General features: G+C 58.7%; 2 protein-coding genes across 2 annotated transcripts; one reads left to right on the top strand and one right to left on the bottom strand.

The window, feature by feature from the left end:
• Window positions 1-12,709: 12,709 nt before the first annotated feature.
• LOC117651289 (cuticle protein 16.5-like) lies at window positions 12,710-13,810 on the top strand. The gene is made up of 2 exons (XM_034395157.1): window positions 12,710-12,864; window positions 12,973-13,810. The coding sequence occupies exons 1-2, from the start codon at window positions 12,853-12,855 to the stop codon at window positions 13,666-13,668; spliced, it is 708 nt and encodes a 235-aa protein (XP_034251048.1). The 5' UTR covers window positions 12,710-12,852; the 3' UTR covers window positions 13,669-13,810.
• A 708-nt stretch (window positions 13,811-14,518) lies between these two features.
• Window positions 14,519-17,943, bottom strand: LOC117651171 (calphotin-like). The gene is made up of 3 exons (XM_034394977.1): window positions 17,897-17,943; window positions 17,102-17,788; window positions 14,519-15,241 (listed from the first exon to the last, which is right to left on the bottom strand). The coding sequence occupies exons 1-3, from the start codon at window positions 17,906-17,908 to the stop codon at window positions 14,606-14,608; spliced, it is 1,335 nt and encodes a 444-aa protein (XP_034250868.1). The 5' UTR covers window positions 17,909-17,943; the 3' UTR covers window positions 14,519-14,605.
• Between the last annotated feature and the right edge of the window lie 23 nt (window positions 17,944-17,966).

Here is a 17,966-nt window from a genome sequence, read left to right as displayed (position 1 = left end):
GCTGTTTGACGCTGGCACAGCCTCGCTGTTTGACGCTGGCACAGCTCGCTGTTTGGCTGGCACAGCCTCGCTGTTTGACGCTGGCACAGCCTCGCTGTTTGACGCTGGCACAGCCTCGCTGTTTGACGCTGGCACAGCCTCGCTGTGTGAGGCTGGCACAGCCTCGCTGTGTGACGCTGGCACAGCCTCGCTGTTTGACGCTGGCACAGCCTCGCTGTGTGAGGCTGGCACAGCCTCGCTGTTTGACGCTGGCACAGCCTCGCTTTTTGACGCTGGCACAGCCTCGCTGTTTGACGCTGGCACAGCCTCGCTGTTTGACGCTGGCACAGCCTCGCTGTGTGAGGCTGGCACAGCCTCGCTGTTTGACGCTGGCACAGCCTCGCTGTTTGACGCTGGCACAGCCTCGCTGTTTGACGCTGGCACAGCCTCGCTGTTTGACGCTGGCACAGCCTCGCTGTTTGACGCTGGCACAGCCTCGCTGTTTGACGCTGGCACAGCCTCGCTGTGTGGCTGGCACAGCCTCGCTGTTTGACGCTGGCACAGCCTCGCTGTTTGACGCTGGCACAGCCTCGCTGTTTGACGCTGGCACAGCCTCGCTGTGTGAGGCTGGCACAGCCTCGCTGTGTGACGCTGGCACAGCCTCGCTGTTTGACGCTGGCACAGCCTCGCTGTTTGACGCTGGCACAGCCTCGCTGTTTGACGCTGGCACAGCCTCGCTGTTTGACGCTGGCACAGCCTCGCTGTTTGACGCTGGCACAGCCTCGCTGTTTGACGCTGGCACAGCCTCGCTGTTTGACGCTGGCACAGCCTCGCTGTTTGACGCTGGCACAGCTCGCTGTTTGACGCTGGCACAGCCTCGCTGTTTGACGCTGGCACAGCCTCGCTGTTGACGCGGGCACAGCCTCGCTGTTTGACGCTGGCACAGCCTCGCTGTTTGACGCTGGCACAGCCTCGCTGTTGTGACGCTGGCACAGCCTCGCTGTTTGACGCTGGCACAGCCTCGCTGTGTGAGCTGGCACAGCCTCGCTGTTTGACGCTGGCACAGCCTCGCTGTTTGACGCTGGCACAGCCTCGCTGTTTGACGCTGGCACAGCCTCGCTGTTTGACGCTGGCACAGCCTCGCTGTTTGACGCTGGCACAGCCTCGCTGTTTGACGCTGGCACAGCCCGCTGTTTGACGCTGGCACAGCCTCGCTGTTTGACGCTGGCACAGCCTCGCTGTGTGACGCTGGCACAGCCTCGCTGTTTGACGCTGGCACAGCCTCGCTGTTTGACGCTGGCACAGCCTCGCTGTTGACGCTGGCACAGCCTCGCTGTGTGAGGCTGGCACAGCCTCGCTGTGTGAGGCTGGCACAGCCTCGCTGTGTGACGCTGGCACAGCCTCGCTGTTTGACGCTGGCACAGCCTCGCTGTTTGACGCTGGCACAGCCTCGCTGTTTGGAGGCTGGCACAACCACAGCCTCGCTGTTTGAGGCTGGCACAGCCTCGCTGTTTGACGCTGGCACAGCCTCGCTGTTTGACGCTGGCACAGCCTCGCTGTTTGACGCTGGCACAGCCTCGCTGTTTGAGCTGGCACAGCCTCGCTGTTTGACGCTGGCACAGCCTCGCTGTTTGACGCTGGCCCAGCCTCGCTGTTTGACGCTGGCACAGCCTCGCTGTGTGAGGCTGGCACAGCCTCGCTGTTTGACGCTGGCACAGCCTCGCTGTTTGACGCTGGCACAGCCTCGCTGTTTGACGCTGGCACAGCCTCGCTGTGTGAGGCTGGCACAGCCTCGCTGTGTGACGCTGGCACAGCCTCGCTGTTTGACGCTGGCACAGCCTCGCTGTTTGACGCTGGCACAGCCTCGCTGTTTGACGCTGGCACAGCCTCGCTGTTTGACGCTGGCACAGCCTCGCTGTTTGACGCTGGCACAGCCTCGCTGTTTGACGCTGGCACAGCCTCGCTGTTTGACGCTGGCACAGCCTCGCTGTGTGAGGCTGGCACAGCCTCGCTGTTTGACGCTGGCACAGCCTCGCTGTTTGACGCTGGCACAGCCTCGCTGTTTGACGCTGGCACAGCCTCGCTGTTTGACGCTGGCACAGCCTCGCTGTGTGAGGCTGGCACAGCCTCGCTGTGTGAGGCTGGCACAGCCTCGCTGTTTGACGCTGGCCAGCCTCGCTGTTTGACGCTGGCACAGCCCCGCTGTTTGACGCTGGCACAGCCTCGCTGTTTGACGCTGGCACAGCCTCGCTGTTTGACGCTGGCACAGCCTCGCTGTTTGACGCTGGCACAGCCTCGCTGTTTGACGCTGGCACAGCCTCGCTGTTTGACGCTGGCACAGCCTCGCTGTTTGACGCTGGCACAGCCTCGCTGTGTGAGGCTGGCACAGCCTCGCTGTTTGACGCTGGCACAGCCTCGCTGTTTGACGCTGGCACAGCCTCGCTGTTTGACGCTGGCACAGCCTCGCTGTTTGACGCTGGCACAGCCTCGCTGTTTGACGCTGGCACAGCCTCGCTGTGTGAGGCTGGCACAGCTTTGCTGTTGACGCTGGCACAGCCTCGCTGTTTGACGCTGGCACAGCCTCGCTGTGTGAGCTGGCACAGCCTCGCTGTTTGACGCTGGCAGCCTCGCTGTTTGACGCTGGCACAGCCTCGCTGTTTGACGCTGGCACAGCCTCGCTGTTTGACGCTGGCACAGCCTCGCTGTTTGACGCTGGCACAGCCTCGCTGTTTGACGCTGGCACAGCCCCGCTGTTTGACGCTGGCACAGCCCCGCTGTGTGAGGCTGGCACAGCCTCGCTGTTTGACGCTGGCACAGCCTCGCTGTTTGACGCTGGCACAGCCTCGCTGTTGACGCTGGCACAGCCTCGCTGTTTGACGCTGGCACAGCCTCGCTGTTTGACGCTGGCACAGCCTCGCTGTTTGACGCTGGCACAGCCTCGCTGTTTGACGCTGGCACAGCCTCGCTGTTTGACGCTGGCACCGCGCTGTTTGACGCTGGCACAGCCTCGCTGTTTGACGCTGGCACAGCCTCGCTGTTTGACGCTGCACAGCCTCGCTGTTTGACGCTGGCACAGCCTCGCTGTTTGACGCTGGCACAGCCTCGCTGTTTGACGCTGGCACAGCCTCGCTGTTTGACGCTGGCACAGCCTCGCTGTTTGACGCTGGCACACAGCCTCGCTTTTGAAGCTGGCACAGCCTCGCTGTTTGACGCTGGCACAGCCTCGCTGTTTGACGCTGGCACAGCCTCGCTGTTTGACGCTGGCACAGCCTCGCTGTTTGACGCTGGCACAGCCTCGCTGTGTGAGGCTGGCACAGCCTCGCTGTGTGAGGCTGGCACAGCCTCGCTGTGTGAGGCTGGCACAGCCTCGCTGTTTGACGCTGGCACAGCCTCGCTGTTTGACGCTGGCACAGCCTCGCTGTTCGACGCTGGCACAGCCTTGCTGTTTGACGCTGGCACAGCCTCGCTGTTTGACGCTGGCACAGCCTCGCTGTTTGGCATCGCCCCCCCCCCCACTTTCAGACACTAAAGTGCCATTTTGAGCTCGAAATAGAGAGAAAAATATAGCAATGTCGCAAATTCTTTGATTTTTGGCTTCTTGCTCGCTTCGCTCGCAGGTTTTCTTAATTTTCCTCCATTATTTTGCCGTTTGGCTCGCTTCGCCCACCAATAAAGCGTGTGATTAAGCTCTAAAAATGGCAAAAGTTGTGTTAAAGTCTAGAATTGTGTGAATTTTCGCTTTAAGCTTGCTTCGTTTGCTGGATTTGGAACACTATTAGAGAAGTTTAAACCGTATTGGGTGTTGCCCCTTAACGGTAGGCAACCCAACAATTTTTCATTAAAATTTCGCCCCCCCCCCACCAGAAAGTACTTCCGGCGGCCCTGGCCGCGAGGCCGTCGCGCTTCCCCTGCCGCGACACTGTCGCGCTTCCCCTGCCGCGACACTACCGCGCTTCTTTTGCCGCGACACTGTCGCGCTTCCCCTGCCGCGAGGCCGTCGCGCTTCCCCTGCCGCGACACTGTCGCGCTTCCCCTGCCGCGACACTGTCGCGCTTCCCCTGCCGCGATACTGTCGCGCTTCCCCTGCCGCGACACTGTCGCGGTTCTCCTGCTGCGAGGCCGTCGCGCTTCCCCTGCCGCGAGGCCGTCGCGCTTCCCCTGCCGCGACACTGTCGCGCTTCCCCTGCCGCGAGGCCGTCGCGCTTCCCCTGCCGCGAGGCCGTCGCGCTTCCCCTGCCGCGACACTGTCGCGCTTCCCCTGCCGCGACACTGTCGCGCTTCCCCTGCCGCGACACTGTCGCGCTTCCCCTGCCGCGACACTGTCGCGCTTCCCCTGCCGCGACACTGTCGCGCTTCCCCTGCCGCGACACTGTCGCGCTTCCCCTGCCGCGACACTATCGCGGTTCTCCTGCTGCGAGGCCGTCGCGCTTCCCCTGCCGCGAGGCCGTCGCGCTTCCCCTGCCGCGAAGCCGTCGCGCTTCCCCTGCCGCGAGGCCGTCGCGCTTCGTCGGTCAAGTCAAAAATATAGGGTAGGTCAACTCTGGGGTGGGTCAACTTTTTTTGGTAATATTGATATTACTCCTATTTATATTCCCCTATTTATATTCTAATATTTATATTAATATTTTTATTAATTAATATATAGGTAGGTCAACTTTGAGGTGGGTCAAGCTACATAGACTCGTAACAGATCTATAAAATAGGTTTAAATACTTTTGAAAGGAAAATAACGAGCTAGCAAGCTTTGAAATGATGTCGCACGTTTAGAGACCAGGACGCAGGTTTTGAAACGAGGTCGCGTTCAGACCGGACACCGGACTGTTGACTTGGGAGCCTTTGCAGGCCACCGTCAGCAACACACCAGTGTAAAGGCGGTACCGCCGGTAGCCCATCCAGCCCCTGCGAGCACATCAGGGGTAAGGTAGGCCACCGGTCTCCACGCCGGTTGATGGGTTGATGGGTTGATGGCCTACCTCAAAGGCGCTACAGGCGGCTGAGCTGTGAGCGAGGCGTACTGCTTGTGCCTTAGTGTCGATTGGGTTGCCTGTCCAAGGCGCTCGGACCGGACCGACCGGGTGGCGTGGCTGGTCGGCGGCCGATGACTCTGCAGGTGACTGAAGCCGCCCGGCAGGCAGGCCACCAGCGACAACGGCGTGTTCGGCGGCACGGCCTACGCCGCACTCCGCAGGCGCCAGGCCAGGCGCTCGTGCAGCCACCGCGCGCGCAGTGCGGAGCGCCCGAAGCGGCGTGACGGTGGAGGGAACTGGCGGGAACACTGTCGCCTCCGCCTCCGTCCGGGGCGGACGGTCAGGGCTTCCTCGTCAAGCTGCAGGCGCAGCAGAAAATCCATCGGAAGCTGGTCGCTCAACACTTGCCCCGCTATCTCACTCTCACACGCGGGTCAAAAGTACCTCGTTCCACTCGCAGATAGAATCTAAAACTTTAACTTCAAAGTTTATTTCCCCTGAACTTTCAAATTTTTATGCAGGCAATAGTTTGAACGCAGTCTCCTGGGCAAAATGAGGCACTTGTTGACAACATGACGTCTAAAATATCATGATGATCACATTCTCAGTTACGGTGGTGGCGGCGGCTGCTTCCTGGGCTGACGCTTGACCACTCTTCACCTTTTGCCGCTCACGGGAGGGACTTTCGATTTCAGCAGTTGGCACGCCCGTAACACTGACCGCGGCACCGCGGCCGCCGCCCAGCACCGTGGCACCCTGGTGGCACCGCGCCACGCCGGCCGAACCTGTTCTGAGTGACTCAGGCACGGCGACGGAGCCGAAGCCGAATCCGAAGCCGACGGAGCCGAAGGCACGCCGATCATTACACCTGACATTGAATTGTCTGAGCCGGCGGGACTGGCGGCCTGCAGCAGAACAGCCTAGGTCGACGCCCGTCATACGGCGGTCCATGTCGCTGCACCACGCGTGGCCGGGTGAATTCTCGCATTATGGTGCGCAGAAATTTTATAAAGTAAAAATATAATTAAATGCTGCATTGATGGCGCTGCGCGTGAACCTCATCTGGACGCTGGGGAACCCCTTTATGCTCTGTCATGAGATACAGTACCAACGACGTGTGCGTTGTTCGGGCGGGGCACGCAGAGGGGCACGCAGAGGGGCACGCCGCGCGGCAGCGCGGTGGGCACCATTGGCCTACATCTAGAGCCGTGACACGGCTGCCAACACTCGTACTCACACTCACGCACACACTCACACAGACGCACGCATTCTCATACACGCGCGCGCGTGCCCATAGTGCGTGGGGACTGCGGTGCCAATACACTAGACTGCCAATACACCTCGCCTGCTCCGCCTGCAGACCCGTGCAGACCGATTCCGAAAGAAGCTTTCGTCGCTCCTTCTCGCTCAACTTTCACGAGACGCTCCAAGAGTGTGACAGAGACTGAGCAACGAATGGATCCTTCGGAATCGGGTGGCCGCTCAGCCCGTTCCGCGCTCCGCTCAGCCCGTTCCGCGCTCCGCCCCGTGCGGCGGTAAACACACGTATAATAATTGCAGCCTCGGCACAAGGCGGCGGGACGGGGCGGGGCGGGGCGGCGGGGCGGGGCGGGGCGGCGGGGTGGGGCGGGGCGGCATGCACATCGAGTCTGCCGAGGCGAGGCGAGGCGAGGGCGCCCGATCGGGATGATTCTCTGCATTACGCCGCTGTTGTCCTGGAACGCCCACCAACCTGTTTTCGCTCGATCGCATGCGTCTGCAGACGCGCGGCGACTGGAGGCCGAACACTTTTCCACGAAATATTATTGATATGCTTCCTCGAGAGGTTCCTGCAAACACATCCGGGCACTCCCTCTATCTCTCTCTTAGCTTCTATCCTGCTCGTCGCAGGCAGCATAGCGCCTGACTTCGTCAGACCAGCCCAGTGGTGGGTGAGCAATGTAGTCAGCTTAGTTACTGGCCAGAAAACAAAGTCTCCGTGTCTCCACTGAACTGCATTGACTCGCCCTAAGTCGATGGTTAATAACTGTCTGAAGTGGAGCTTGTCGCGTCCTTCCGGGAGGATGTCCAGACAACGCAGACGACACTGCGCGCTGCGCGTCGTCGAGGGAGCGACGAAGACGCCCCGCGGATGCGATTGCAGCATTTCTTGAAAGCGCGTGACAAATCGCCCGATAGCCGAGGCGGTTGAGTGGCCATTATTTAATCGCTTCCTCTCCTCCGTCACCCACGCCGCGGTACGCTGAGGCCGCGTGACGTCACCGCGCACGTGTCCGCCGTCCACGTGACTAGGCGACCGCGCGAGGCCCTTGACCCCGGCCCGCCACGCCGAAGGAACAGATCGTTAAGGAAGCAGCGCAAACTGAGACAAATTAGAGCTGGCCGCTTGTCGCTTCCTGGCCCGGGCTGCCAGGCAGCCACGCAGCCCGCGTTGGCCCGCGGCAGCAAGCCATGCCCCTTTTGTGTTCGGCCGGCTTCGGCTTCGGCCGTCTTCGGCAGGGCGTCGCTCCGCTTACTCCGCTTCATCCATCGGAGCGCCGCGCCCGCCGCGCCCCTCCCCCTTTCTATGGCGCATCAAGGTCGTGCCATACTCGCGGCCACGCCCCCCACCACACCCCCACCAGCCCCACCCCGCGCCCTGCCCCGCCCCGCCACTGGACCGGTCAGGACAGTTTGCAGGTTCTCGTGCCGTCTGCAGGCGCCAAGGCCCGAGACGCACACGATGTGCACAGGCCTGGGGCCGTGGCGGCGCGCCGGGGCGGGCGGGGCGGGGCGAGGCGGGGTGGGCGGGGCGGGGCGGGGCGGCCTCGCAGGCTAACGAAGGAGCAGCCCCGCGCGCCCCGCCACAGTCGGTCCCGTTTATCGACCCATCTTGACGTCACCGCGAGTAAGCCAATCAATCGGCAGTATCTGGGATAGACCGGCGGCCCTCCTGCAGGCTGATTTCGAACAGTGCCTTTGTCGCCCTGTCTCTCACCTATGGGACGTCCCGTTGGGGTGCGAGAGAGACAGCGATGATGCACAGGGCCTGCTGCAAAGCGCGTGTGCATAGTGTGTCGGCTGTCCAGGCTGCGCCAGGCCCGCCTCGCCCGGCCCGCCTCGCCGAGAGCCGCCGAGTGCCGCCGAGTCCGAGAGCCGCCCTTGGGAGGCCGCGGGTCGTTGCCGCCGAAATGGTTTCGCCCGACGGCAAGCAATCCAAACTGGGCCGTGTTCCGGTGGACCGGCGCGACTTGGGCCCCTGACGGCGTTCGACGACCCACAGCCCACGCCGCGCTCCCAAAGGCAGACCACCAGCCAGGCCAACAGCCAGGCCCTTGGCCTGGACCGCTCCTGGACCGCCGCCCGGGCGGCCTTGTCGGCAAGTGCGCCGCAAGGAGGCGACGTCCTGCCTGCCCTGCCTGTCCCGACGCACCGTGTTCTTATTGGCCACTGACCGAGAGGGACGCGTGCAAAGCGAGGGCATGGCGAAGCATGGCCAGGGCAAAGCTGGTTCTGTGTCAGGCGGTTTTGGCGGTATTGGCAGTGTCTCATTTCCAGGATCACCCAATGGCAAAGCGGCTCGACGGCCCAAAGAGTCGCGATGGCGGCAAGGTGTCGGCTGCGGAAACTGATGCGGCGGCTCTAGTCCGAGCTTTTAGTCCAGCGGTTCCCAACCTTGGGGTCGCGAAAAAATTTCGAGGGGTCGCGGCGATGTGGCTGGGGTCGCCTGGGGTCGCGGTGGTTTCCCGGCTGGCCCACACGCCGAGTACTGGCTGCTTAAATGCCGCAAAGTTGATCAAAACGGTCACAAATGTCTGCGAAAAATCGTGTTTTGGGCTGACTTTAGGCATCCACTGCGTCTGATTCGAGGCGGTATTTCGTCCTCCCTCAACGGGCAATTGGACTTTGGACCTTCCTTTAGCATGCCTTTCTTACGGAGTGCGATTATCTGCCTTAGTTTGGGAGCAGTATTGCCGCAAAGTTGATCAAAACGGTCATAAATGTCTTTGAAAAATCGTGTTTTAAGCCGACTTTAAGCAGCCACTGCGTCTGATCCGAGGCGGTATTTCGTCCTCCCTCAGCGGGCAATTGGTCTTTGGACCTTCCATTAGTATGCCATTGTTACGGAGTGCGATTATCTGCCTTAGTTTGGGAGCACTTGAACGTATCGGCAGCAGTGCAGAGCATCGCGCGTCATGTTGGAGCCCCTCCTTAACACAAGTGGGGCCCTCGTCACACGGCGTACGTTTATGGACAGGCGCACTTTTTGGGTTCGCCACTTACGTCGCCCGCGATCGAAGCATCCGCGACCCGCGAACGCGGTCAAGGGCGAGCGGCGAACTTTGGGGTGGAAGCGGACGGCTCTCGCTCTGGCGCTCTGTCGCTCTGCCGCGCGTTCAGGTCTCCGCTCCGCTCTCCGCTCGAGGATCAGCGGCGGCAGCGGCAGCAGCAGTAGCAGCAGTAACAACAACAACAACAACAACAACAACAACAACCAAACAACAACAACACGTTGGCGAAGCACGCACCGATAAATCCGTCGGCCGTCATTCGCGTAGAGCGCAGCGCTCGGGCTGACATGGAGAAAAACCGCGGTGGCGGGGCGGGACCACACTCGCGGCCCAGGCAGAAACGAAGCCTGGGCATCCTCGCACCGTGATGAACTTCCTTTTCATTTTGCTCAGAACGCGGCGGCCTCGGTCTGCTCGCAGGGGCCGTCCCTTAACTACGTCGCGCCCTTTCGGCGAAGAAAAGGAGGGGGGAGGAGGGCCCTTTTGAACCCATGCAGTGCAACAAGCAGAGAAGTGGCAATCTCGTCCGTTTCGTCCGAGACTTCGGCCAATGACATGGTCTCCGTTTCCTGCTTGGAACGCAGGAGCTCCTTGCCCCGCATTGCCACGCCGCCACGCCGCCACGCCCCTGAGGCCGAAGTCCGCCGCGTCCCGCGAGTGGCGGCGGTGGCAGCGTGGCGGCGAATTGATGGTCGCGTTTTATGGATCCTTTCGACGCCGCCGCGGCGCGCCGCGTAGCCAGGCGTAGCCTAGGCCATTCCGGTGGTCGGACTTGAGTTATCGTGTGACAACAAGCATCTCGGCGCCAGTTAACTTAGGTTTCCTTTTATTGGGTTTCATTGGATCGTTTCACTAGGAACACTGAAAATTGAATGGCAAGACTGATGGCCAAAATTTGGTGAGACAAAAAAGTCTCGCCATTTTTTGGCGAGAAACTAAAGTCTCGCCATTTTTTGGCGAGAAACAAATGTCTCGCCAAAATATGGCAATAATTGCAACCCCACTCTATTTGATACTGGGAAATATATCCCAATCAAGATCACTCTGGTAAACACATCACTAACTACAGTCTTTCAATTACTCAAGTTGAAAATAATACAGGAAGCTATCACTTTCAGATATGAAAATATTAATGTTAGGTTATATGATGTGAATTTGGTTTGCGTCAGCAAAGCGTTGCCCAACTATTTACTTTTTTTTGTCATCGTTTAAAAAGACATTGGTCCAGTGGGAGGTCTCTTTCAGTGTCCATGTAGTTAGAGATAATGTCTTTAATAAGAGGCCTAAACAAAGCGACATCCATGATGACACAAGTTCTTACTCTCTCCTTTGACTTATTCCAATCCCCAGCTTAACCTTGCTGCACTTGGGCATTGTTGGAGGTTCCATGGACAGAACTCGGTTAATAAACTCGAGTTAAGAAAGTTCTGTGCACTATCTAGCACTCTCCGTTTCGCCGTCTCCACTGGACAAAATGCCAAAGTACAGCAGCAGCACTTTAAATCGCCAACACAGATATAATGAAGAAAACATATTAGTGCACAGACAAGCAACACAGCAACAGGACTGCCATGTTGAAATTCATTTGTTGTCCTCGTTGTGTCGTCTGCTACAGTAGCACTTGTTTTGCGGTAGTGCCAACCTGCACTGCCTTCCAAAAGTAATTTTACAAGTAACGAAAAAAATGTATAGGTTGGCACTACCGCAAAACAAATGCTACTGTAGCAGACGACACAACATGGCAGTCCTGTTGCTGTGTTGCTTGTCTGTGCACTAAAATGTTTTCTTTATTATATCTGTGTTGGCGATTTAAAGTGCTGCTGCTGTACTTTGGCATTTTGTCCAGTGGAGACGGCGAAACGGAGAGTGCTTGATAGTGCACAGAACTTTCTTAACTCGAGTTTATTAACCGAGTTCTGTCCATGGAACCTCCAACAATGCCCAAGTGCAGCAAGGTTAGCTGGGGATTGGAATAAGTCAAAGGAGAGAGTAAGAACTTGTGTCATCATGGATGTCGCTTTGTTTAGGCCTCTTATTAAAGACATTATCTTTAACTACATGGACACTGAAAGAAACCTTTTAGGATCTGACTCACTGGACCAATGTCTTTTTAAACGATGACAAAAAAGTAAATAGTTGGGCAACGCTTTGCTGACGCAAACCAAATTCACATCATATAACCTTACATTAATATTTTCATAACTGAAAGTGATAGCTTCCTGTATTATTTTCAACTTGAGTAATTGAAAGACTGTAGTTTTTGATGTGTTTACCGGAGTGATCTTGACTGGGATATATTTCCCAGTATCAAATAGAGTGGGGTTGCAATTATTGCCATATTTTGGTGAGACATTTGTTTCTCGCCAAAAAATGGCGAGACTTTAGTTTCTCGCCAAAAAAATGGCGAGACTTTTGTTTCTCGCCAAAAATTGGCGAGACTTTTTTTCTTTCCCCTAGGTTGGAATGAATTCTGACCTTTGACTTTTCAGTGAAGGGAAAAAAATACAATGAAACAGCACGGCAAAGCTTGGAAAACCAGCCTGTCGTCGTCTTCATTTTTTAAGGGAAATAGGGGAGGGGGGGTGGGCGGAACAGTGTCGATTGAGGAACGATCGCGCATGCGCGATTCAGAGGCGGCCTGGGAGAGGCAAAGTAGCACTTTTTGCCTACCTTTAAGGCGGCTATCTTGGTGCTTCCCGTCTGAGATCGCGAGGCTTCACGTCCCTGTCACACACACTGCGGCACGCACACACGCTCACTCACACACGTACTACGCACTCCTCCTGGCGCCGGCACCGGTTTCGGCTCGCGGCATTGGGTGCGGCCCTGCCATTGGCCCCTAAAGCGTGGCGCGCACATTCAAGCGCGCGCTCACACACACGCACACTCACACACATCGTGGCAGGTGTCGGTCCGTCAGTCACGGCGTGCCGCGCGCCTCCCCAACGCATCGTTGCACGTCGTTGCGTCACCGCGGCCGTCACGCCTCGTCACGCCGCCAGGCCGCCACCAACGACGCCCGGCCCGGCCTGGCCCGGCGCGTCGCGTCCAGTCGGCCCACGGGGTGCGCTTTGGCTGCTCTGGCTGCCAAGCTGACGGCTTAATTAAGACGTTTCGCGCCTAGGCCCTGGGCGCCCTGGGCCACGGCGGGCCAGGCCAGAGTGCACTCCGAATGGTTTCAAAACCCCAAAAGCACACGCGAGCCCAGACACGCAGAAACGCTTACCAACATTAAGCTTGCCACTTAAACAAAAGCCACACCGTTTGGTGGAAAAGTCGAGCCAGGTCGGGCCAAGTGCACGTCCAGGACACACCACTGCGGACAAGAAGAGACGCAGAAGAAATCCTGTTTGTAAGAGCATAAGGTGCGACCAATGGGGAACGACAGATGACCGGAGCAGGGAAAAAGGGGGGGGGGGATCTTGATCTTGAGACAGGCGGCGACCTCGGAAGGAAGACCAGACCGGCCCCTCACCGCCACGCCCCGCCCCGCCCCGCCACGCTCCGCGTCGTCTCGTCCCTTTGCTCCCCTCCTTTTGGCGATTCCCGAACCGTAAGCCCTGCTCTGGTATATATGCAGGCTGCCCGAGCCGGTCGTCACAGTTGTCCTGTCTGCAGCACAGAACTCCAGAACCATGTACAAGCTGGTGAGTCCGAGCGCTTTCGTCAACGTCTGGTTAATCCAGTGAGATTAAATATTTCACACATTTCCTCTTATGTTGACTTTAATGAGTGTCGTTTGTGGTTTTCTACAGGCCATCCTCCCCCTCTTCTTCGCCGCCGTCTCGGCTGGCTACCTGGGTGCCCCCGTGGCCTCAGTGGCGTACTCCGCCCCCGTGGCTGCCCCCGTGGCCTACGCCGCCGCCTCTCCCGTGGCCTACGCCGCCGCCCCCGTCGCCCCCGTTGCCTACGCCGCTGCTGCACCCGTTGTTAAGACCATCGCTGCCCCCGCAGTTGCTACCTACGCCGCTGCCCCCGCACTCTCCGTCCACCCCGCCCCCATCGTGAAGGCTGTGGCTCCCGCCCCCATCGCCTACGCTGCCGCTGCCCCCGTTGTTAAGACCATCGCTACCCCCGCTGTCGCCACCTACGCCGCTGCCCCCGCTGTGGCATACGCTGCTCCTGCTCCCATTGTTAAGAGCTTCGCCGCTCCCGCCGTCGCCACCTACGCCGCCGCCCCCGCCGTCGCCACCTACGCCGCCGCCCCCGCCGTCGCCACCTACGCCGCCGCCGCCCCCGCCGTCGCCACCTACGCCGCTGCCCCCGCTGTCGCATACGCTGCTCCTGCGCCCATTGTTAAGAGCTTCGCCGCTCCCGCCGTCGCCACCTACGCCGCTGCCCCCGCTGTGGCGTACGCTGCGCCTGCCCCCATTGTAAAGAGCTTCGCCGCTCCCGCCGTCGCCACCTACGCCGCTGCCCCCGCCATCGCCCACACCACCCTGGTCCACTAATTTATTTGCAACAATGTGATCCCCGTTAATTTATTTTCACCATCATGCACGCTGGTCGTGCACCTGCTCAAAGTTTCGACGACATGCCCCCCAAAATAAATACGCTCAATTTTAAACAGAAATTCTGAGAAAAATCGTGTTGCATGACTTGTTTTTTCATGTCCCTGCTAACAACACCAACAAAATTAGCTCTCGATTCCTAAGAAAAACAAGAGAGTAGCGAGCAATGCGACTTCTCGCAGCAGGCGCCGTTCATGGGGTGTGCCCTATGGGGTATGCTCGCCTCCCACTCAGTTTTTCGTAGTCGCATGATACTAATACATGATAGCTAATAAAGCAATCAAAATTCTCATTGCAATGAGCACCCTTCCTTGGCCTAAACCACCTGAACACTTATGGCATGGTGACAGGGCAGGGTGCACAATGGCGATACTTATGTGCCACACAATCCCATTCAGCCAGAACGATTGGCGTTTCTTATCACACATTTAAAAGTTTCTCCCAGTTCCATTGCCCCACCATGAAATATTTCAAGTGCGTTCTTTGAGATTTGCATTGGTTTCCGAGGAAGTCCCCGGGACAGCAGGCAAAGGCTTCAATTCTGATTGCGCGTGAACAGCTTAATAAGCAGAATTTGGAAAAGGAAAAGGCAAATGAGTCTCAACATTCTTTCCCGTGCAATGACAGAAAAGCCACCTTTGTTTATATGCATATCCTACAAGCTCTAATTCAAGTTCCTCTCAGGATGTTCTTATTTTTGGTACCCCATGTGATAAGGGGAAAGTTTCATATCAGTTTTTACTTGCGGCTCAGAGACGGTCAGATGGGAAGATAAGAAATACAGATGAAATACTTGGATCGGAATAATTTAATTTATTGTTTATGGCATCAAAACTAGACAGTAGGAACTTTTCTTTGGAACACTCATGACACCTTCTTAGTGCACGTAGGTGGCGTGGGCCAGAGGGGCAGCGGCGTAGGTGCTGTAGGCGGGAGCGGCGTAGCCGTAGCTCTTGACCACGGGGGCGGCAGCGGCGTAGGTGCTGTAGGCGACGGGGGCAGCGGCGTAGCTCTTAACCACGGTGGGGGCGGCCACGATGGGAGCGGCAGCGGCGTAGGTGGCGACGGGGGCGGCGTGCACAGCCACGGCGGAGCGGGAGATCTTGTAGGTGTTCTGGTAGGAGGTGGCGACGGCGGGCGCGTGGTGAACCACGGGGGCGGAGTAGGCAACAGCGGGGGCGACGGCCTTAACCACGGGGGTGGAGTAGGCGACGGCGGGGGCGGAGTAGGCGACCGCGGGGGCGGAGTGCACCACGGGAGCGGAGTAGGCGACGGCGGGGGCGGAGTGCACCACGGGGGCGGAGTAGGCGACGGCGGGGGCGACGGCCTTAACCACGGGGCTGGAGTAGGCGACCGCGGGGGCGGAGTAGGCAACAGCGGGGGCGGAGTGCACCACGGGGGCGGAGTAGGCGGAGTGCACCACCGGGGAGGAGTAGGCAGAGTACGCCACGGGGGCCACGGGGGCGCCCAGGTAGCCAGCCGAGACGGCGGCGAAGAAGAGGGGGAGGGCGATCTGAAACACACACAGGAGTCAAACTCTCGTCCGCATACACCCCATCCCATGCGTCTCCGAGGCTCCTCAGAGGCTCCTCTGGGTCGGCAGCTCAGAGGATCTACTCACCAGGGCGTTCATGTTGGATGCTTGGTGTCAGCTGAGTGATACTCCAGCCAAAACCGAACGTCGCTTTATACGAGTCTCGCTTTGGAGAAAAACGGGGGGCCTAGCCCGCACCACGCCCCGCCCGCCCCTCCACCCGCCGCTGCTTTTGCCGCCCCCCACCCTTCCGGCTCGTCGTTCCATGCAGCGCGCCCTTGCTTCTGGCTGTCGACAAATCAGCACCTTTCTGTATTCCAATTTGCACACGAAATAGTTTTTTGTCCTTTATGGGGCGAGTGCTGGACGCCTGTGATTAGGTGGCGAAGATGTCGTTTGTGTCCCTCGTATTCCATTCCGTATGTGACCGCACGTCTCACACCTTTTGCCAGAGAGCGCGTCCTCAAAGTCCAAGGCCACGGCCAAGGCCACGGCCATCACGCTGCCCGCCCTGGACGCGACAAGCCGGGTAAAGCGAATTGCGCGTGGTTGAAAATTTACATGGTAGTCCACGAACGGACCCCAGTGGGTTCCGTAGCTGTAGGCAGTCCCGCGCTGACCTAGCTCCCGTCGGCCCGTCGGCCGTTGCCGGGATTCGAATCCGCGGCGATGGCGCGTGAGACTCTGCTCCCAGTAGCCGTAGGACCAGATCACCTTGATGGTTCGCCTCACTTTCGGGCCTCCATTTTTGCACGAGTGAAAACCCATCCAAGGTGTCGTTTCCTTACACTACGCTGAAAGAGCAGGGAACATTTCAAAATCACTGGTCAACCCAGGGTAGTGTCATGTTCCATCAAAACGACAAAATGAGCAGCCTAGAGATGATTCGAACCCCAGACGTTACCCACCGCGCAGGAATGAACGAGGACCGCGGAGTGACGAGGCAGCAGTTGTGCTCAAGAAAATGTGAGTGGGAAATGGAAAGCAGAGTTCTGAGAAGTAGTTGACTCCATAGCTGGGTGCCCGCGGTGGCATAACGTCGTCGGTGCCGGTAGTCGATGCCAATTCAGTGACTGTGACAAGGTCCCCATTCCATGTGCTGTAAGCCACACGCTAAATCCTTTTGCACTTTTTGTGCGTGAGTTGTGCACTATTTCGCCCATGCGTAAGCTTCTGCATAATGTTATGCATTTCAACGCATGTGAAAAATAATACGCTAGGATTTAGTGTGTCAGCGACAGCGAACGCGAGCGTGAATGGCGACTTCGAGCACCGAGAATCGGTGTCCGAGTCTTCCTCTGACCCCTTTCACTTGCTCAGTCAGCAAACGGTACCTGGCGTCAACACCAATCTTCACCAGATTAGCCAGGGGCAACTGCGGTCGAAAACGTCGGGGTGTCGGTTTCCGAACTTGACGAAGTAGGGTTTGGCGCCCACGTGTCTCCCCAATTTTCTGGGCTCCGAGTGAATGGACATATTTTTTGTGTCGCCGGGTGCTTTGCTCGCGATGTTCATTGATTACCTCTGCAAAAGGTATCACAAAGTGTCGGTGTTATGCACTGTGCCACCAGTAAGGTCCGCAAGACTCCATTGTTTTGTCGTTTAAACGTGTTATTTACTTCTATAGTGTCGACGGAAATTCAGAAAATTGGTATGTAATGTCTGAGACGTTCCTCGTCGTAGGGGTATATTCACGCCTGTTCGGATTATTTCACCATATTTGACAGTAACACAGCAACAAAATACTTGGATCGGAATAATTTAATTTATTGTTTATGGCATCAAAACTAGACAGTAGGAACTTTTCTTTGGAACACTCATGACACCTTCTTAGTGCACGTAGGTGGCGTGGGCCAGAGGGGCAGCGGCGTAGGTGCTGTAGGCGGGAGCGGCGTAGCCGTAGCTCTTGACCACGGGGGCGGCAGCGGCGTAGGTGCTGTAGGCGGGGGCGGCGTAGCCGTAGCTCTTGACCACGGGGGCGGCAGCGGCGTAGGTGCTGTAGGCGACGGGGGCAGCGGCGTAGCTCTTAACCACGGTGGGGGCGGCCACGATGGGAGCGGCAGCGGCGTAGGTGGCGACGGGGGCGGCGTGCACAGCCACGGCGGAGCGGGAGATCTTGTAGGTGTTCTGGTAGGAGGTGGCGACGGCGGGCGCGTGGTGGACCACGGGGGCGGAGTAGGCAACAGCGGGGGCGACGGCCTTAACCACGGGGGTGGAGTAGGCGACGGCGGGGGCGGAGTAGGCGACCGCGGGGGCGGAGTGCACCACGGGAGCGGAGTAGGCGACGGCGGGGGCGGAGTGCACCACGGGGGTGGAGTAGGCGACGGCGGGGGCGACGGCCTTAACCACGGGGCTGGAGTAGGCGACCGCGGGGGCGGAGTAGGCAACAGCGGGGGCGGAGTGCACCACGGGGGCGGAGTAGGCGGAGTGCACCACCGGGGAGGAGTAGGCAGAGTACGCCACGGGGGCCACGGGGGCGCCCAGGTAGCCAGCCGAGACGGCGGCGAAGAAGAGGGGGAGGGCGATCTGAAACACACACAGGAGTCAAACTCTCGTCCGCATACACCCCATCCCATGCGTCTCCGAGGCTCCTCAGAGGCTCCTCTGGGTCGGCAGCTCAGTGGATCTACTCACCAGGGCGTTCATGTTGGATGCTTGGTGTCAGCTGAGTGATACTCCAGCCAAAACCGAACGTCGCTTTATA

This window comes from Thrips palmi, unplaced genomic scaffold, assembly GCF_012932325.1.
Source record: "Thrips palmi isolate BJ-2018 unplaced genomic scaffold, TpBJ-2018v1 HiC_scaffold_5, whole genome shotgun sequence".
NCBI lineage: Eukaryota > Metazoa > Arthropoda > Insecta > Thysanoptera > Thripidae > Thrips > Thrips palmi.
The sequence above is the reverse complement of the archived record's forward strand: the minus strand, read 5'-3'. Positions and strand labels throughout refer to the sequence as shown.

What these genes read in the sequence shown, in the direction of transcription:
- LOC117651171 (XM_034394977.1), bottom strand. An exon ending in CTCTGGCCCACGCCACCTAC is followed by an intron (nt 15,242 to 17,101) that starts GTGCACTAAGAA and finishes TGTGTGTTTCAG; the next exon opens with ATCGCCCTCCCCCTCTTCTT.